The 21,559-nt window shown below is 36.8% G+C and overlaps 1 protein-coding gene and 1 long non-coding RNA gene across 5 annotated transcripts in view; one reads left to right on the forward strand and one right to left on the reverse strand.

Annotated features, from left to right (window-relative positions):
• Positions 1–21,559, reverse strand: part of LOC109075933 (ras association domain-containing protein 3-like) — a 36,953-nt gene that overhangs the window by 11,480 nt on the left and 3,914 nt on the right. For 2 of the 4 annotated variants that reach the window (XM_042747661.1, XM_042747669.1), the window contains exon 2: positions 17,084–17,217. In XM_042747661.1, the coding sequence (XP_042603595.1) occupies positions 17,084–17,217 (134 nt within the window). Of the gene's footprint in view, positions 1–7,343; positions 7,618–7,725; positions 7,827–17,083; positions 17,218–17,984; positions 18,064–21,559 lie in introns of those variants that run through there. The other 2 variants (XM_042747679.1, XM_042747684.1) reach the window with 2 other exon arrangements.
• Positions 8,199–18,061, forward strand: LOC122141355. The gene is made up of 3 exons (XR_006157745.1): positions 8,199–8,313; positions 14,709–14,768; positions 17,962–18,061. It is a non-coding gene; the product is annotated as an uncharacterized LOC122141355 (long non-coding RNA).

The raw sequence follows: 21,559 nt of genomic DNA on the forward strand, positions 1-21,559 counted from the left end.
CTGCGTCACAAGGACAGTGCGCACACCATCGTGAAATGTGGATGGCCGAAGTATACTTTGGGCTTAACGATCCCTGTTTTGCTTCTGCAAATCTCTCCCAATCGCAGTAAGAAAATGGCCCAAAATGGCATCCGTGTTGTATACTGAAACTAAGAATAACCTGTTTCGCAAACAGCATAATTCATGAGGTTATATATCCATGCTGATCTATGACTCATGGGACCTTTCATTATGAGTACTATAACATCACCTCACAAGGGAATGTACACATATGCCTCAATACGACATCAGACATTGCCCATTAACTCTCAATATTCTCCAAACTTCCACCTACAAATTAGGTAAAGATTCATAACTCTGTTTATGTCTGCTAGGAATGCCAAGGGAACAAGAAAAAGTACCGTAATGTATATTACGCAAGCCAGGCGTGCTTAAACAGCACTAGGTGTGTGTGGAACAAAGACAAGTCCTTTCATCTCCACTGTTGCTGTCCCCTACAGACAGGCCAACAATAACACAAGAACCCAACAAGGACACTTGCAACCTGTTTCATTGGAAAGCTTGAACGATGCCTTCCAGCAATTTCCACCCCAATGTCATAAAGCTCTGCTGGGATAGTCACTTGTGACTGACAGCTTGGTTTCAGAGAGTTTTCACCAAAGAATTAGAACCATTCTATACCATTTTTGTAGGTACTTCACAATATTCCCAAGAAAGTGTCTCTGTCTGACTTAGGATTTATGAGTAAGCTTCAAAGATGACTTATAACATAAAATACGAGTTGAATCATAAAAACAGGGTGTGGTTTGTTTTGCTTGCAACTGAAGACAACTCTATAATGTAAAAAAAAAAAAAAAAAAAAGTCTGTTACTTTTTCCTGGAAAGAAGACTCCTTAAGAAAATTAGGAACTTGAGCCCTTCACAAACCAAAAGGACTTGTCCTTCCTGCACAGTACCAAGCTGAATATGATCTGGGGTTGATCCTCGCAAAAAGGAAGTGGAGCTGTCTAACACTGCGGTGGCCCAATTGATCATAACAAACCTGTCAGGCCAGATGGGAGTACAATATCTTCACTGATCTCAGAGACCAATGAAATATAACCTCACTGTATGACGTCGCAGGTCATAATTCTTAGGAAATTTGCCCACTCACCACAGCTGGGGAACTGTGAGAAAGAAAGAGGAAAAACTTTCAAACTTCGAGGCTGATGCTCATCTGTTGTTTTTGATTGATGAGATGCTACACAAAGCTGAAATATACTGTAAAATCACAAGCCAGAAAATATCCAGTGCCAAATCTGATATCCTCAATAATAAATTAATATAGGCCAAAGGGAAAGATACATGACGTCAAATAGGCCTCTGTTAGCCTGAAAGCCCTTCAGAGCTAAGTCCAGCTAATTTGCAGTTTGAGAACAAACAACAGAGTCTTTCAAATTTATCATTAACAGGATGTCCTCTTTGCTTGTGATAAAAATGACCCCAGAGTGTATCAGATCTGGCACAGTCATCTTATCATAACCTAGCAACAAAAACAAAACAAACAAAACAAACGGTAGGATTTTACACCAAACATGTCATGAATCTAACACTAAAAGATCCTGATACAGATGGGAGGATAAGAAGAATAAGAAGGACCTTTGTTCACAGGGATATAGGATACATTTACAGCAGTGTTCAGCGATGATGTCATTCCAGACGAGTGATGGCTTAGGAATGATTTCAAAGAAAGACATTGAGATCAGATGTGACATGGCAGGTGCAGCCATGTGACCTGAGCACTCAGACAACTTTGCGCCTTTTTTCTAGAGACCAATTTCATTCAAACAACTTAAAAACAACAACATGAAAGTTATATATACAGACTGATGTCAACAGAGATGCAAGGACTAAGGCCATTTTAGGTTTTAAAATGATATAATGGAAGCTGCAACAAATATTTAACCAGATTAAGGTGCCTGAACAAAACTTCCAACAGTTAGATCTAATGAAATCCAGGAAGCAACAACACTCGAGGAAAGCTAGAGTCTAAGCTCATTTCCTGATGGATCCATATCTCTAACTGAAAAAAACAACAACAAAAAAAACAGATCTTTAACAGCACAGAGTTTCTCTGAAATTAAAAAAATGACCTATTTCCTCATCACAACTGCAAATGGGCCAAACCTTAAACTAAAAAACCACTGTAGTACTAATAGCATGAAACATGTCATGTTAATGCAAAGAGTGTTGTTTATATGTAGCAGAGGGGACTTTGAGACTAGATTTATTGCTCGAATTCAATGGCAACATGAAGCAGAACACATTTCTTTTGCTTAAAAATAACTGTTGCTTAATTTTGCACACATTCCCAACTTCAACAGTTAACTCCCAAACCATGACATGTGCTCCCAATGTCAGTTGGAAAGTTTATTTGCTGACTAGGCTGAGGTTTTGTGTGACATTCAGCCGATGAACCGTAACATGCGAGACCAAAAAACAACCACCTTCATCTGGGCTTATCTTCCTCTTTACTGTAATTACAGCTCTTCTCTGAGAAACTGCAACCAGATGCTCTACATGTGGACCTACATGAGTCTAAATGCCAAAGTATACTTCGGCCATCCGCGTCCGCACACCGTCCGCATTACATCGTTTTCGTCATCATGGACAGCAGGGCTCATGGACAGCAGCGTACCCCATCCACGAGTAGGCAATTTTTGAGGCCGCGAGGACGGTGCGCATACAACAGCGCCTGCACGAGGTGAATGTTGAAACAGAGCACAAGTCAAGTAGGTGGTACTGCGAATGTATCGAACTCGTCTGTTCGCACTCATCCGCGGTTGAGTATACTTTAAAAGCTGTGTGGATGCGGCTGTGTGCGAGACAGAATGGAATGCAGAAAGTGAAGTATACCTGGGCCTTAACAGATCCGTGACCATGAACAGTGATCAGATTGACAGGGGGTTTAATAGTTGGTAGTTCATGCATTGACATGGTATGCAACTACTTATGCTGGAAACTAGGTGTAGACTTTGGTTAGGTGCTGTAAAATGCTTCTATTATCAAAGGCAGCTTATTATAGATGACCGGAGACACACTCACCTGGACGATAATCAAATACTGCTCCATGACGCACAATCCTTCTTTGTGGACTAATCAGATTAAGTGGCAATGCTCTCTAAGAGCTGTGCTTGATGCCTGATGAAAACAAACATATAGTGGCCTACTGGAGCCTTGTATTCTGATGCTTCCCTAAACAGTCCCAAAACAGTCAAAGATATTGCTTCAGACCTCTGTGAGAATCTGCATTTGTTTTGATTTCTTAATAATTCTGTTTTGTGTAATGCAGGATCTGAAACCGCTCAACCCTGTCGATCTGTTCATGTAACAGTGACTTAATCAGCCATGACAGATGAACAAACACAATTGGAATTCTTTCCATTCTGTGATGCAAGGGCACAACACAAAACATGAACTCAGACAAAACAGAAGTACAAAAAGAGAGTTTGCATGGTATGAATGGAGCAACATGTGGCTTAACATGCTATGACTAGAGAAAATTTTGTTTTCGCTCTACAATTGCAGTATAAACTATGTATGCTTCACAACACCTTCTCTAAACAGTTTCCCTCATGTGAAGTTCTGACACCAATAACATTTATTAAAGAACATGCCCAGGTCACATTTTTTAAATGTAATTTTGCATAAATTAAACTATTTAAAGGACCAAAAGATTATTTGCATAGTGATATTATTTAAGCCCTTTACTGACAAATTCTCAATACTAGATTTCTTTACTAAATTACTCATTACAGTATTAATTTAAGTTTTGTAATTCTCTAAATTATAATGATGATTCTTATTAGACTAATACAGTATTATTTATTTTTTATTTTAGCATAAATTAAAGGCAATACAACAAATACTAGAATGATGTATTCTCTATTTTGAGGAGAATTTATTTTTTATTTTTTATTAAATAATGGTCCTAAAAAGTGGCTTTATCATTTATTTTATTTTAAAGTAAAGTATACTTTTAATGAGTGAATTTTGCAGTGAAATGACATGCTTTTAAAAAGTTCTGTGAGATTTACCAAGCCAAGCTTTACTCAAATCTAGCTATATATAAATATCTGCTATAAACAGTCAGATTATTTATTATAAAACAGTCATTCTTTGCAATGTGGCCTACTAATCCTTCTTTTTAATGCTAAGGCTTTTGGTGGTCTGTTCATGAATTGTACATAACTGTGGAAAATGTTTAACTAGTCTATAAATGTCTATTCTGGTTTGTTTAAGGAGATATGGGCAGTGTTAAATAAACATTTAGTTACAGTTCTGTGAATATGATCGTCTCCGGCACACATATTCTTCTCTTGGCAGCTCTGCCTGGATTTTACAGTAAGTAGGCGTCTACAAAGGATTCGTGCAAACTCAGACTGGAGTCAGCACTGGTTTACTTTAACATCCTTGAGATTTAGTTTCATCTTTCTGAGTGTGGCTGACATGAAAGTATTCATCCAATGCTCAGTGAGTGCATGAACTCTTGCAGCTACCAGATGCAATTCACATCATCAACGTGATTATCGGTCCACATAATTTGACCGATCACCTGATCCCTAATGATGAATTGACACAATGACTCAAAGCGCTCTGATCAGTATCTGACGGCTGAAACATGCCAAGCGGAAATCTCAGGAAAACCTCTAAACAATGGATGAGAAACTTTCACAAGAGTTCAGAGCTAAGTTTCTTTGTGCATTCAGTGCCTGTGTTGGCAAAGCATGTGAATATTCAAGGCCAATTACATTTAGCACAAACCATGCACACAACTGCAATAATCTGCAGATACAGTAGTGACTTCTGTATTCACCCACAACAGGCAATTTTGAGTTTTGCCTGTTTGTGAAATTTAACTTCTGCTCAATCAGGCTCTGATTTATAAAAACAGCCTGCAGACTGTAGATAATGTCTGTCTCTTTTCAACACTGTCAGGCCTTTTCCCCTACACTCTCCGAAAAAGCAAATCTCTCTGAAAGCCATGAAAACTGCAACTTCAACAACACAATTCACACTCTCTCTTCCAATGTGAAGATAAACAGCAGCTTAAAAGGATTGTTTACCCAAAAATGAAAAGTCTATCTTAATTTACTCACCCTCAAGTTGTTCCAAACCTGTATGAGTTTCTTTTTCTTCTTCACAAAAGAAGATATTTTAAAGAATGTTGGTAACCAAAAAGTTGACGGTAGACATTGATTTCCAACATACTTCCCCACCCCATACTATGGAAGTCAATAGCTACCACCTTCTTTTGTGTTTAACAGAAAAAAGAAACTCACATAGGTTTGAAACAACTTAATGTGAGTAAATTGATGACCATTTTCATTTTTGGGTGAACTATCCCTTTAAAGGAAAGCGAATGCAGTTGTTGCTTTGCTAAAAAGGCTTAAATGTTTAAAATGCACCTGTACTATATTCTGAAATTAAAAATAAGTAAATTAAATGATACAACAAAATAAACAGTAATGACTTTACGCCAATAAACTGAGCCATTATGGTCCAAATGTTTCTCTCTATGAACTAAGCACTGTGTCCCACACAAACCCCCATGATCCTGCTGTTTTGCATGCCTGCCCCAGCAGCTGTTTCCCAGGGTCAGTGCATTGTGCCATGCAAGAGGTGACAAAACAGATGAAGTACAGGGCATTTCTGCTCGCTTAAATGTCGCACACACATTTTGTAGACTCTGTGTCTATTTGTATCTTGCACATACTTTGATGTGAGAAAAGCCAGATTTTGGGTTAGCTTTGCTGATGATGAAATAGTTTGGAGGGGGTTGGGGGCATCTTTGTCAGAATGAAGTAACAGGAAGTGAGCTATAGCAATGTGCCGGGATGTTTAAGGAACTGACTCATTGCTTTTTGAGCAATTCCTTCTACAGCTGCTACATGATGGATTGTCATTTTACACCACAATAACAGCTAAAAAATAAAAAAAAATCTAGCTGTCTTGCTTTCTACAGACTATAGAGTCAGTTACATTTTAAAATGTAAAGTATAGTATAAATAGTCTAAAACAGTTACTATAGTAGTCAGTCTAAAGGCCCCTTCCACACCACATTTAAAATAAAGATAAGAAAGTATAGTATAAATAGTCTAACACAGCTTGCAATTTTTATCCTGCTGGTCGTCCTTGGTGTGAACAGGGCTTAACACTTCCAAACACTTGAATTCCTTCACATTAAATTCAATTTAAACTCATTTAATCTCATCCATTATAATACACATTAATACGCTTTAAAACACAGCCTAAAAAAAGCAACAAAACAAACTACAATATATGAAGGCAAATCACTAGGTTTTGGAACAGAGCCTTAGAAACCCACTAAAACAATCTGCGAACAATATCCCCCTGGAAAATGGAAGTCACATGACAACATTAACTTTGTGAAAATGTCTCTCCACTGACATTTTTCTCACAACTGGGTAATTGACAGAAATGTGGGGGTGATACTGTGAATCTTTTCTACTTTGAGCCCCACTTACTGTCACACATGACTGTGTAGAGGCCATATTCAACCAGTCACACTGGTAAGTTTTACCAGTGACTGAGACAGGCAATAAAACTGTGAAATTATAAGCAGTTATCTTTGATATGGGCATGCTGATGTCAGCCAATTGAGAAGCATAAAAAAAAGTTACTGAACAAAACAGCTTTCATGAGCTGAGACTGGCCTACTTCAACAAACTTCCAAGCCATTATGGCATGACGTAATGCTTTTAAACAAACCAGAAGTCACATACAATCAACAACACCCTAAATAAAGATAATATGCATAATAAAACAAAACAAACTAGTGTTGAGTGTGCAATACTATGCTAAATCCATTACACAGCCTATATAAGATGGCCATGTGGCCAAAGCGAAATTGAGTGTAGAATCATCTTATGTCCATTTCCTATTTTAAACAGCACTTCCTCAATACAGTCTGACACAAAAGAGGCATTATCTAAAGGAATAGCTGCCTTATAATGTGACATTCACATAAGCAACAAGTTAAAAAAACAGTGATACTCGTGAGATATGCAGTGTCATGCTTATGTTAATTTTTGTGCAAAATACTAGGAAACATAAGAGTTTTATCAAAATTTTAAAAGGAACAGCTGATCCCCCCTGCATACCAATATATATTATATAGTTAATAGCCTTCATATATAGTCTATATGTATTAACATATTTAGATTGTAAATCTGAAACAGAAACTACAACACATGGTTGAGCCATTGTAGCAATATGGCACAAGGCTTCCATATAAAACAAACAAAATAATAAACTGATATATATAATGTAAATATATTCACCTTGAGGTTTGTGGGTTTAACTGAAGGCTTTTTGAAAAGGGAAGTTCTGGCAGTGAAAAAATATTCTTCTGAATCCTCTTCCAAACTACTGTATCCACTACTCATGGTGCTCGTCCACGACATTTGAAGAGAAACTCTGACACATCCAAAAACAGGTTTTATATGTGCGCAAAAACAGTACTGTATGAAAAAGTCAAACGGTTTGGTGAATCAACGCGGCGAAACGTGAACGCGAGTCACTGACGCTCCGTATAACCATCGGCTTTATTGCTTCCTAAAAGACGAAACAGTCGACAAATTCCAAAATTACTTGACCGTTTCTGGCTAAATATGTAATATCTATAACTAATAAACGTATGAAGTGTTGAAATGCCTTAAATACTTAAAAACACCACGGAAACCGCGCCCCGTCTAGTCCTCCTCAAACACTTTTCAACCTCTACTGAGTTCAATAAACTAAACCGGAGCGGCTAGCTGGAAAGAACACACCCACAAACACACACACACACACACATACATACACACACACACACACACAAACACACACACACACACACATACATACACACACACACACACACACACAAACAAAGGCAGTTCCTCATCCACTGGCTCCTGTTGCGTCCCCTACCTGCGTACCTGATAAGTGTTATTTTCAATAAAGTTTCTTTCATAAACGGCGGGGGTGATATGATAAAATAAACCAATGCTCAAAATAATAATAATAATGTATTAGTAGAAATAATCAGGACAAACGATTCTTCCGCCGAGTAAAATAGTTCATTAATCTGTACTCACTCTGTTGTCATAGCAGCCGCTTGGCGTATTAATACAGAATTCGAATTAGGTGAGGCGGGAATTTATAACGGCTTCGAGCGCACCTCATTAACTCATAAGTGATAGTCTTACCTTTAATAAAAACCATTTTATCTGTCTGAAGAGCATAATACTACTGGAAATCTTTTAAAATGTAAGTTCACTTACCTCTATAAGTATACAACACACAGAAGCAAGCTTTCTTATTTTCCTTCTTTGAAACATAGCATGGACTAGCTACTTCTCAAGTTGGTGCAGGCCTACCATCTGAGCTAAAAATATAGGTTTGGGGCATTTAATACAAGACAGTACGCCCATATGAAAGGGTGTAGCTGTGGACCAATGCAAACACGAGGACCAACCAAGTAAAAGAGGAAAACAGTTAATGATAGACTTCTGTGAGAGATGTGTGCAAGAGTGCGTGTATCATAGCAAGGGAGAACTTGGTTCAGTGACCTACAACAACACCTTAAACATTGTGAATGTTATTTAACATGTTTGGACAGGAACCTGTGACACCACCTTTACGACTTTTCACATTTCAGGTCATGAAGATCAATCTTCCATGTGGAAGCTGCTAACCAGTAAGAATCTAACCCATCCAATCATTGACAAATTACAAGCCTCATTTTTAAGACTTTGTGTTGGACTTAAGGTCTGGTTTTGGCTCTACTCCACAAGCAAACCCATTATTTTTGGGGTTAGGCGCACTTTGTAATTTATCCAAAGACGTTTGGTCCCAGATCACAAATATCTGGAGAATTAGAAATTTGTTCTAAAATTACACCCAAAAGTTATAGCATGTAACTAAGTTCTTGTAAAAAAGCAAATTATTACTCTATTTTCAATGCTTAGAAGACCACAACATTTATGATATCCTAAGCAAATTTTCCACTATATCCATGACAGCGCCTCAGCTTTGGCTTGCATTATCAGTCAGACGAAACTTCTAAGAGCTCCGATCCAAAAGAGTGCAGACGTCATCTTTACTGTGTTAACAGCTGCTTTGAGGTTTTAGTGTATTATGTTTCCAAAAGCGTATTATTTTCCACTTTATACATGTATATTTTGTATTTTACAATGCATCACATATGATAACACCCCGCCCAGTCGAGAAAAACGTCTGATTCCAAAGAGTGAAATCCAAGCAACATCTGCAGTAGATCAAGAACAGGGTAACCACGCCCCACAAACTGCAGCTTTCAAGAGGTTTGTGGAAGGACAGTGCTTAATTTAAACTCAAGAACATGGAGAAGACCTAAAAATACCTGACGGAAAAGGAATGGCCAAATCATGCAAACCAAAGGCATCAGTGGTACTGTAGGTCAGTACTATGTCAAATTAACCAACACAATCTTACAGCAATTTGTAACTTTTTGACCTTTTGGTGAATTGGTGGCTAAAGGCACGTTCACACCCAAAATGATAACTAGGCCTATTACTATAAAGTTTTAATAATCATTCTAATTCTACGAGATTAGGAAATTCCACGCTACAACTAAAACAATGACATTATTGTTGAAATCACTCTCATGAAAATTTTTACCAGGTGATAAATAATTGACAGCCAATCCAAATCCACTTAGCTTTAGGATGTGTTTACACGACAAAATTTTCAGCTAAAAATGGAATATGCGTTTTGGCTGTTAATTTATACAGCCAAAATGGCATTTTGGGAGCTTGAAGATGCTAACTTTTGAAAATGATATCGTTACTGTCTCCATTTCAACTATGAAAACGCAAAAAGTGTGCATATGTCTAGCGTGTAGTGTTTCTTTACAAAGTGACATCTCCAACTTCTGGCCCGGCATGCATTACACAGCATTTAGCTATTTTTGCGGGGATCATTTTGACAACATTATAGTCTTTACGCGAACCTTTTCGAAAATGCAAATGAAAAAATTTTCACTTTTTAATATATCCACTGTCATGGAAACATACCCTTAAAGAGCTTGAGCATTTAAAACAGCAGACGACAAAAAATAGAATGTGTGGATGATAAATGGTATAGTTATCTTTGTAGTTATAGTCCTCGGGGGGAACGGGCCTTAAATTGCATACGTTCATACAATCCCATTCGTACGTTTTTGTATGATCTGTTTACAACAATTAACTTTAGGGGTGGAGCTTCATACTTACATTTTTCTAAAAATCCTACATTTTCGTATAAATCACATCACACAAATTTTATAAGTTTGTACGATCCCATTCATATGTTTTCGTACAATCTGTTTACAACAATTTTAGGGGTAGAGCTTTATGCTTGCTTTTTTTTTCTTCCAAAAATCATACGTTTTCATTTAAATCACATTGAACAAATTCATACGAAATCATCAACTTACAAAAATCTTTATATTTTCTCATGATATCGGTTTGAATTAGTTCAAAAACAATGTCTTTTCTAGAGAAAAACTATTTTAAAGATATGTTTTAATTGCTGATGCAACATAAACTTTTTGAAATGCACAATAAATTGAAGTAGAACTTCCATAATTCAGTGTTGTCGAGAAGCGTATTAAAATGTCTCAGTCCACAAGGAAACTCGTTCCCAAGCCCACTCTGCTACAGAACAATGGGGTCTGGCAGGAGGGACACAGAGGTGACCTGTGACTGCAACCTGTGGTTTTTCCGGTTGTGGGCTGTAGCCTTCATTATACATTACTCACATTCCTTTGCTGAGCGGGATTGGCTCATGTTCCCAGCACACAGGCTCTGTTTATGTGCCAGCAGTTACAAGAGGGCATGTGAAATGTCTCGTAAATCAACTTTCAACAATTTCTTATGCATAAACACAAAGAGTTTTCTGTAAATGTGTGGATGACCTCAGGAAGTGCACACCTTACTACACTCATTGATGTTTGATTTCATCTGGGAGGGTGTGGTTTGGGAGGTCATGCATAAAGCCATTTCAGTCCTCTAATTGTCCTAAATTATAAGGCTAAACCTGTAATGACAAATTGCTACATGTATAGTGTTTGCTCTTTAATTATACTTTAAGAGACCATTGAATCAAGGTAACTTTAAAGAATTACTTTGCAAAGATGACTGTAATTTTGAAAATTAATTCAGTTCTAGACTCAAACTTTTACACAACCTCATGTAACACAAAAAGCACAAGTGATATAATAAATGTTTTTATCCTCTGACACTTTAATCTATTTTACCAAGCCATTTTTATTGAGGTAACTAATACTGTAAAGCAAACACCAGAACCCAAAGGCACAGTAACTCTACAGTGCATGATAACAGAGGAATGACTCCTATCAAAGTCCAAAGTATTTTGTATAAGGTATTAACATTTAAAATGTTAGTTGTTAGTTGATCAAGATATGAGAGGTAAACTCAGAAAGACAAGAACCTGAGGGAAGCTGAAACAGACAGTGACCTCAGCCTCTCAGTCTAAACGCTAGCAAGATCCATGCCGAGATCAGGGTTTTCTACACAAACAATCAGTGTTCGCTATCCCTAGATGGAAATCATAGTCTTTTCTCCGGCCAAACCTCACATATCCAGACAGTAAAGAAAGACTAAATAGAATATAATTTGGTACCAGAATCCATACAAAGGACACCCACATTTCATGGTTTAACTGCAGGACAGGTTCCGTCTTGTCTTGTGGCTGGTTTCAAGAAGGTCGCTTGAAGTTTTAAAGACTCTTTGTATTTCAGTCTGGTGTCTAAAGTACATACAGGCATAATTGTCAATGTTATCCAGTGTTGTTTTTTGAATTCTGCAGTCTAAACCCCCATGAAAGCATCTACTTTGGTTTAAATAGTTTTATCTAAACATAAACATTGGGCTGAGATGGACCTATCCTCTATAAACAACAGCTTGATTCAAACTCTCCGGAACCTACAATGGGTCCATGATTGAATGAAAGGCGAGTGGAAGGATGAAGATAAGGCAGATTTGACCTGAATACAACAGTGCATTCAACTAACATCTCTACAGCGTGTTTCCTGTCATTTTGACATTTTAAGCCTGTTATATCTTGGCTCATGCAAATTTTAGAGTCAGAACAATCCACTACTGGTTTTAAGGAACAGGTTTGTTATCAGGCCCAAAGGTTTGTAAATACCGCAATATGCAATCCGACCTGTTGCTGAGCTTTCCACTTTTACATCCAGCTGAGCCTGTCAGCTAATCCAGTCCTTCTGAATGTGGTGACGGCTGGGAGCAATTAGCAAACACTCATTCATATGCAGACAGGCTGGGTGAGCTTTTCCATTGAAAGGTACTTTATTACTGTTTGATACAGAAGTAGCCACAGCAACTGCTCTCTGGTGTTCTGTCAAAGGGTCTTTAGTTTAGGGGCTCCATGGTTTCATTTACAAACGTAGGCTAGTTTAATTAAAAACACTCTTTTAGGACCTGAGAACTCATATATCCATGCATTTATGCACTGTGATTACGTAGCAACGTTTGGAAAACTGTAGTAAGTTCCAGAAAAGGTTTTGGATCAAAGTAATGTGAAGGTATACTGGATAGTTACCTCTGACAATGAAGATCTGAAGAAAGAGACAGAATTAGTGCTTAGCTTATTCTGCTAAGAGGGTTTGCCTTTTTTAAAGCTGCGTGAACTAAAAGTGAATTATGGTCACAGATTGTGGTCCTCAATTAGGTCAAAGGGCCTGACCTACATAGTAGGGTACTTATAGGTTCCTTTAGGTCATCATGTGACAGTTAAAAGCCAAAGTGAATTCTTCTAGCATTCCAATCCAAAGAATGATTTCTCAAACTGCATTACATGAGCAATAAAACTCCTTCTAAGCAAATGTCATTCTAAGCCTACACAATTAATGCAATTCTTGAGGTTTGACAAACCAATCAGTTATTAAATGCTAAAATAGCTACATTTTACAGGCCTTACTGAATTTTAGCACTCAAGGATCAGCTGGAATTTGGCTCCAACCCATTCGGAGGGAAGACTTAGCAGTCCAACAGCAAATTTATCAAAGTGCGCAAGCAAAAAGAAACTAGAACATGTTTTGCACTGATGCTTCATTACTATATAAAATAAAAACTACCAAAACTTTCACATCATGTAATCATTGCTTTAACTTGTTCATTGTTTCTGCTTAAATGAATACGTGACATCAACTACCCAACAGGGAACGTTTTCAAAACTTTGGTTAAAAGTTCTCCCAAAGTTCTTCAAACGTTCCTTCAGTAACGTTAATAGAACATTTAAACATATACAATACAGTGTTATGTTCTCAAAACATTAGCACAAAAACATCATTCATACATCTTTCATGGAACTTTTTTCTTTGAAACATTATATTTAGACGTTCTTGTAACATTTTTTAAGTGCTATTACTTGTTTCAAAACGTTCAATGAACGTTCATTTAAAAGAAACATTCTCATAATTTTTGCTAAATTATAAAATTGAATGTTCCCTTCACGCTTGCATAACCAACTTTTTAAAAACAGAATGTTTTGAACATTCAGATAACTTTCAGAAATAACATTTTCATAACATGATCTTACAACATTTTATTAGCTGGGAAACTGCATGACATTGTGTGACAGTCACCAATGATAACATATCACTCTTATATGTAATGTAGAAACATTTGTTTTCTATGAAGCTGCTTTGAAACAACATGTATTGTGAGAAGCACTTTACAAATAAATGTGAATAAAATTGGACTGAACGCACATATTCACATAACAGCATGTTTAATCTAGTCAAACCTCACGTTATCTGTGACATCTGACATCAGCTGCAGGCTTAAATATGATGCAGGCATAAACTCTAGACCCAATGTGATGCAGAGCCAAAACAAATCAGTCTAAGTGAATCAGCCAATTGATTTACAATCTCTTCACATGACCTGACACTGTAATGCAGACGTGAACTTTGACTAAAATATCTGTCCTTCTTTACTGACAGTAATCAAAGTCTTACAGGAACAAATATCAGTGCTAAACATATAATAAACTGGACCAGTAGAGACCAGATTGTGCAACATGTTTCCCCATATCTTTGTTAGTAGGAGTCACATGGGCGTGTGGTTTGTGCGGAGGAGTTAAAGCTTCACCTCTTGCATTTTGGACCAGCTTCATCACCCAAAGAGTTCCCAGCATTCAGTTCTCGCCTGCCAACAAACTGCTGTCTCACAGGAAAAATGAACGACCCACATTATTCAGAAACATTCTTGTGCTGAATCTAAACTTTACCATGGTTTTCTTTGGGAGAACTAAACTACAAATCCAGTTTAATAAAAGTGTTGCTGTAAAAATTATGTTTTTCTTGTCCTTGAAGGTCTCTCCTGCTGCTTACAGTAATGATGAGTCTACAGAAATAGACTTGCGCTTATTAGTTATTATTGTGGTCAATGCACCTGTGGGTTTGTGTTTGTGTCTGTGCTTGAATCTAATGTGATGTGTGCGTATGTAAACAGACTTTTGTGTGTGTGTGTACTGACATGGTTAAGCTGCAGGCATCCTGTGACTGTTTTCTGACAGGAAACGCTCTCTTTCCTACATCTGTCTGTTTGTTCTTTTTCGTTTGGATCATTTTTACACCTCTGTTTCTTTTTCAGGCTCTGCACACAATATTGCTGATCCAACAGTACAGTCATAAAACAGCAGTTTTATCAAAGGTAAAACACATTTACACCAGCAGCTTTACAGTAATCATGTAAAACATCAGATATGAATCACTCTTACACTATGCACAGACATAAACATACATTTATTAAGGTATATTTCATAAAAATTGAGTGTTCTGATGTTAAATTTTGATTGCCAAGTCTGTGAAATAACAAACAATAATTGTTTTTGGGTTATTACTTGTTAAATAATGATTAGGAATTTATTTACCTGTAAATATATAGTTAGTTAAAATAAAGCTGAAATAAAATAAAATATAAATACTGATGAAAAACATGTTGCCTCAGCAATTAACTGAAATAAAATAAGCTGAAGTACTAAAATTACTAAAACTAAATATGTGAATAAAAATAAAAATAATAAAACCACCAATTAAAAAAGTTACATAGTAATATTCAAAACAACTAATAAAATGACAAAAGTACATTACAGTATTACAAACTTTAAAATGAAATGAAACCTTAAAATATAAAAATAAAAGCTAGTCAAAATATTTTTACATTTTCTCAACAAACTTGATGTTGTGTCTAATAGTTTTGATCTCCACCAGTAATTTATCAGTGGTTTGTTTCTGCATTGTCGAGTGGGTGTTACATGTAGACACCCTGTCCTCCCTCAACAGTCAGCAGTTTGTGTGACCTTGTCTGGCCCTAACTCAACTGACTGTCTTCAGAGGGAGGAGGGCTTCTGGAATGTAGGGTCTTTATGAAGAGTCAAACACATGCACACTAAAATGAACGTTAGACTCGTTCATGTTTAGTCTGACGCAGACGGCTGGTTTCTCACTGTCCTGTGACAATGTACACACCCATGCTTAATCCCAAATTACTACGAACCAACATCAGATCTCACACACACGATACAGCATCATCTAACAGTGCAATATGTACTAAACATCCATAAAACAAATAAACAAACCACATAACATAACACATTATAGTGGCCCATACATTTTTTATTTTTTATATATCAAAAATATGATTAAACTGGGTCATATGAGCACATGTGAGGCAATAACTATGACAACATTTTGTCAGTACATTACAAAGCTTATCATGAAATGAATCCCGAATTGTAGAGAAATGTCTGAGTCATATGATATTATACCCCCAAAATCAAAAGAAAAAAAAAACTATAGTTATATTTTGCACAATGAAAAGCCTTTTTTAGGACAATTAAGTGTATTTCGATGACAATTAAGCACATTATCCTCTTAAATTCTCAGTTCTATAATGCAAAAAAAAAAAACAATTGTGTCAGCAAACACTCATTTAAATTATATTATCATATTATTAATTTAATTATATTTCAATTTAAATAAAATTTAAATCAGAATAGATTAGAAGTACTACCATGCATACAGAGTTTACAAATTACTTTAAAAGTACTTTACAAATGTACTTTATCTTTAATGTACTTTTGGGGGAATAAATGTGGCCAGTTATCATGAAAATGATGTCACAATCCAATAAAATAAAATGTTGACATGTTCTTGACATTTTTCATGAAATGCACCCATTTATAAATCATTTGAATCCGTTTTGTATTTCAACCAGTCACACTACAGTTAGGCTCTGTAGCCACAGTAACTCAGCAATTTACATATTCCAATTATCTCTTCCTGCATTGCACTAAACTGACCAAGCTGGATTAGTGTGAATAGCACACATACCACACTAACACACACACACACACACACACACACACACACACACACACACACACACACACACACACACAGCTCATCTTTCATTCATACCTAACAGTTTACAGAGCATCGGGGGTGCGAGTCTACACAGCACAGGCGCATGAGAACAAAACTGGGCACTATGGGGACCAGAGGAATTCTGCTGAAGAGTGATATCCTGCTATTGTTATATTCCATGCCAAGTGCAATGGGAATGAGCGTGTGTTTACACTCATATGGTGCTAAATCACACCACTGCATCAAAGTAAAGACTAAAGAAAAGCAATAATTACTATAAGCAAACTATGACCAACACACCCTTAAACCTTTAGCACATGATGTCTGCTAATGGCCATACTAAAGTACCATTAATCTGTTGTCTGCTAATGAAGATTAAAATAACATGCACCAAAACCAAGAATGAATACAACATTGCTCAAGCTACGTTTACACCAATATTGAGACTAGTTTAGGTTGTTTATCTGCTACTGTTCTCCCCCTTGTGGTCACACCTAACCATCACTATCAGATGACCCTGATTGTTGTCATTTAACTTCCCTATTTCAGAAGATATTGAACTGAATGTGCAAAGCAGACATGAATAAACTCTGTACTCACGCTGTGTGAGGACTGATTGTTGTTAAGATGGTCCTGAGCAAGAGGGTTGAGGGGGCAGCCATTAATGGACCCGTTCTGATGACAGTCTAGCGCCACCTGGTCACGGCACTGAGCATGACACGTGTATTTACAACCTAGAGGAGAGAAAACAAGAACAGACAGCCATGTTATTCCACAGTATGTATTAACTAATAAGTTAAAAACATGCAACAGCATTGCATCATGTGCAGAATATTTTTTAGAGTGTTGCTAGGGCATTTCTAAAGCATTTCTGAGGTTTTATCACATTGTTTCACCCACCAGGTAATAAATCAGTTTCCAATAGCTTAGAAAAGTTATAGCACTCTCCTCAACAAAGTGCATCGTATCTGTTCCGGTCTGTAGGAGACTTATTGAAATATGTTGGTTTTTCTGTGAGGCTAAATGGAAAGCAAAAATATCGGTTTGCAAATAAGATGGCTCACATGCAAATTTTTAACGTAGAAAAGTTTAGACGTGTTTAAGGAAAGTGAAAGAAAACACCATGTGCATTAAGACAATATAAAACTGACAGTGCTTTGAGCATTAAATACAATGCATTGTTAAAAAATAAAATAATCTTTATTTTCTATGTAATTTGCATGCATGTATTTTATGTATTTCATGTGAAAGCTTCTTTACTGAAAATTATGCATTCTTCCTGATGCTGAAATTATTCTATATCTATCTCAAAAATGCACTGGATGTATAATTAATAAAACTGGATAGACAATAAGAAGATAATTCTCTGCTTTACAATCCTCACAGACAACATGACGCACATACACTTGCTTATTCATCCAATGCTGAGGCATTTCTCACTAGCTAAAAAAAAACCTGTTGGTGTTTTTTTTTCTCAGCTCCTGTCACTGTTATGACCTACCTGAAGACTGATGCTTGACTTGCTGGGTAATTTTGCCGTAAAGTTTACAGAATGCTGCTCCCATCCCACTAAAGTATAAAGTGATGATGCTTTCTGTCTCGAACGCTTAACTCACGGCATCCCGTCAGAAACAAAGCTCATCCTGTGCAGTTCACTCTCAGAACAGAAGGACAAACTCATCTGCCTCTCGTCCATACAATCTCCACGGTAACTCATTTGTGTGTAACTCTCTCTCTCCCTCTCTCTCTCACATTGTGCTGAGTCGGTGATGTGACTGTCAAATGATGAAGCTTCAGTCAGCAATGATGGACACATAGTACATGGCAGGATATGTAGGAAGCACTTTGTGGTTGAATATGTGTGCAGATGCATTTTATCAACACCCTAGATGCATCACCCTTAAGATTCAAAATTATTAAACTGATTATTTGACAATTACTGTTTTCATATTAGTTTATGTCACAGCAACTGGTGGCATTCTATGACACTTAATAAAAAGCCAGATTCTGCCACCTAATAAAAAATAAAAAGGGTAATTGCGTCTTCTTATCTGAACAATTCTGACCTTTTTCTCAGAATTGCATGATATAAACTCGAGAATTTTCAGAATTAGGAGATAAAGTCGCAGTTCTGACTTTTATCTTACAATTGCAAAAGAGTTTATATCTCATAATTCTGACTTCTTTTCTCAGAACTGTCAGATATAAAATCACAATTGCGAGTAATAAAGTCCAATTCTGAGGAAAGAAAGACTGACTTTATTTCTCAGAATTGCGAGTTTATATCTCACAATTCTGACTTTAACACAACTGCAAGTTTATATGTTATTTATATGAAATTCTAAGGTAAAAAATTAAAAATTAAAAATTGTGAGGTTTAAACTCAATTACAAATTACTTAGATCTTATTAAAATATATTAAATATTTCTGCTAGACATCAGTGGGATTGAATAGAGCAAATGGTCCCCAGTAAACTCACAAACATCTCTCTTCTAGAGTTTAGGAAGCATCTCAGAAATCTCAAACTGAGCTCAGATTACCAGAATCAGAAGCCAGAGATCTCAAAATGAACTCAAACATTTCTTGATTAGTTTTTCAAAGACCAAAGTATGTGAGTTATGTGAGCACATTCATCTCATAACTCTACTGTGCTGTATGTCAGCACCTACCATTTATCTCATATATGTCTTTGTATATTTCTCCTTATGAATTTTAGACATCTGGGACAAAGCTGATGCTTAAATGTAACATCTCTGAGATGCTGTCATCTCTGAGCAAAAAAAAAAAAAAATTCCTCTGGGGAACAGGAGGAACGCTGCTCTTTTAAAACATCAGCAGAGAGCAGAATGACACACAGGATGAGCAATGACAGGGTGTAATGAAAGTGGATCTTTTATACTGGGGCATGATGGGTAATGGTAGTTTAAAGTGCCATTATTTGCACAGAGCTGTGGTCTTGACCGTGTAGGAACTGAGCTAATGTATACTGACACACACATACACACACACAAAATCAGTTTAGGTCTCTACTGGCGGGTGGGAAGTGCAGGCCTGTCTCTTCCTTAATTGCACTTCCCATAATGAAGAACAGCGCTATCGATCAGAACCTGCCCGAGGAGCAAAACTTCAGACACACACACACACACACACAATACAGTACTGTTCCATATTTAGACTGTGGTGTGACGGTGCAATATTTGGGACTCTGTTTCTAAAACTTTGCATGTTGACAGAGAACAAGTCATTCAAGTTCTTAAACACTTCCCACACAAACACATTATTGAAAGCTCATATAACACAACTGCGTCATTCCCACAGACAGCAGCATCGTCTCACTTTCTAAATATTTACCACCCTCACACAAAGTACTAATAAGTTTCAATTCAGAGTAAAACCATTGCATTTGCTTTCACTAACACTAGAAAATAATAATATGCTTGAGCAAGAAAATATACACAGCCTAATCCAAACCAACATATAATCCATTCTAAATAATATAGAGAATAATATAATCATTATACCACAATGAAAATGATGATGACTTAATTTTATGATGAGTATGTGCCAGTATGTGGCTTACTACAATAATCAAAAGTACATTGCCATCAACATTAAAGTACACTATTGTTCAAAATTTTGGGGTAGGCTGCACTTATTTGATAAAAAAAGAAAAATAAACCCAAATAATATTGTGAAATATTATTAAAATTTAAATGAATGGTTTTCTATTTGAATATATTTTAAAATGTAATTTATTCCTGTGATGGAAAGCTGAATTTTCAGCATCATTACTTCAGTCTTCAGCGTCACGTGATCCTTCAGAAATCATTCTAATATGCTGATTTGCTGCTCAAGAAACATTTATTATTATAATGAATGTTGAAAACAGCTGTACTGCTTCATATTTTTGTGCAAACCATGACACTTTTTTTTTAATTCTTGTTCTGTGATTGACTCAAGCAGGAAGAAGGAAAACATAATCTGTAATTAAATGAAGATGCAGCTTCTGATGTCAGTACAGGCACTTTGTGAGCGTGAACCAGGTGGTTTCCCACTCTCTCTTCTTTTACTTTTAACTACATTTAACAGATGTGTGTTTTGGACAGATGATGGTGTCATTCTTTCACAATTTTTTATTTCTTGTCTACATGTTTATTCCATCCTCACAAAAAAATAACGTAAGCACAGTATGAAGCAGTTTATGTTGAATCTCAAAACATCTATCAAACCCTTTTAAATGTGTTTGATAAAATATGTCCTCCAGACTGACAAAGTGACATCTATGTCACCTGCTATTTCAGTTTGACGTTGCTGATTTTTGACAGTGCTATTTCCTCATCAAATACCTCTCTTGTATCAACCTCCTTAAACAATAGAGTCTGTTTGTGGAAATTTACAAGTGGCGACTAAACAAGTAGCCGAGCCTGTCCTTGCTCATTTGATCACAGATAACTATTTTTTTCTGTCTGTGTTTTTTGGTAACTAACAATAGAGATTGTCAAGTTGTTTTCTGTTCATGGTAGAGCCACATTCTGTCGTCTCCATTCCAGATCGGCTCCGCGCTGGGATTAGATCGGACCACTGAAACAACACACGCAGACAGGACACATGCACAACACCTGCCTGTGACAAAACATCATGAAGACACTCCATTCTTTTGCGTGACTTTAGTCATTCAGTTAGTGGATGTTAAACCGGCGAACTGTTCGGCATGTTATCGTGAACTGTTTCCCACATCAGTGTCGGCCGTTTAGACTTAGCTCTGTCCTTCAGCGGATGTTTTTAGTGCTCTGCTCTGTGTTTGCTCAGCGGAAGCATTGCCATTCTTAGCACTGCATTTGTGCCTGAAAAGTATGAGGATTACATTACATCAACTGAGACGCCATGGTCCCCAGCAACACAACATCAACACAATGATACTACACACAGACAGACAGACCACAGCATAATCACTGTCTAGTAGATGATGACTATTTAGTGAGCAACGGGTGTCAGGGCCGAAGAAAATTAATGATCACCATGTTAACTTATCCATTCAGATGTGCTGAATAATAGACAGGACACCCCAATTACTC

Source organism: Cyprinus carpio, chromosome A4 (genome assembly GCF_018340385.1).
Source record: "Cyprinus carpio isolate SPL01 chromosome A4, ASM1834038v1, whole genome shotgun sequence".
Taxonomy (NCBI): domain Eukaryota; kingdom Metazoa; phylum Chordata; class Actinopteri; order Cypriniformes; family Cyprinidae; genus Cyprinus; species Cyprinus carpio.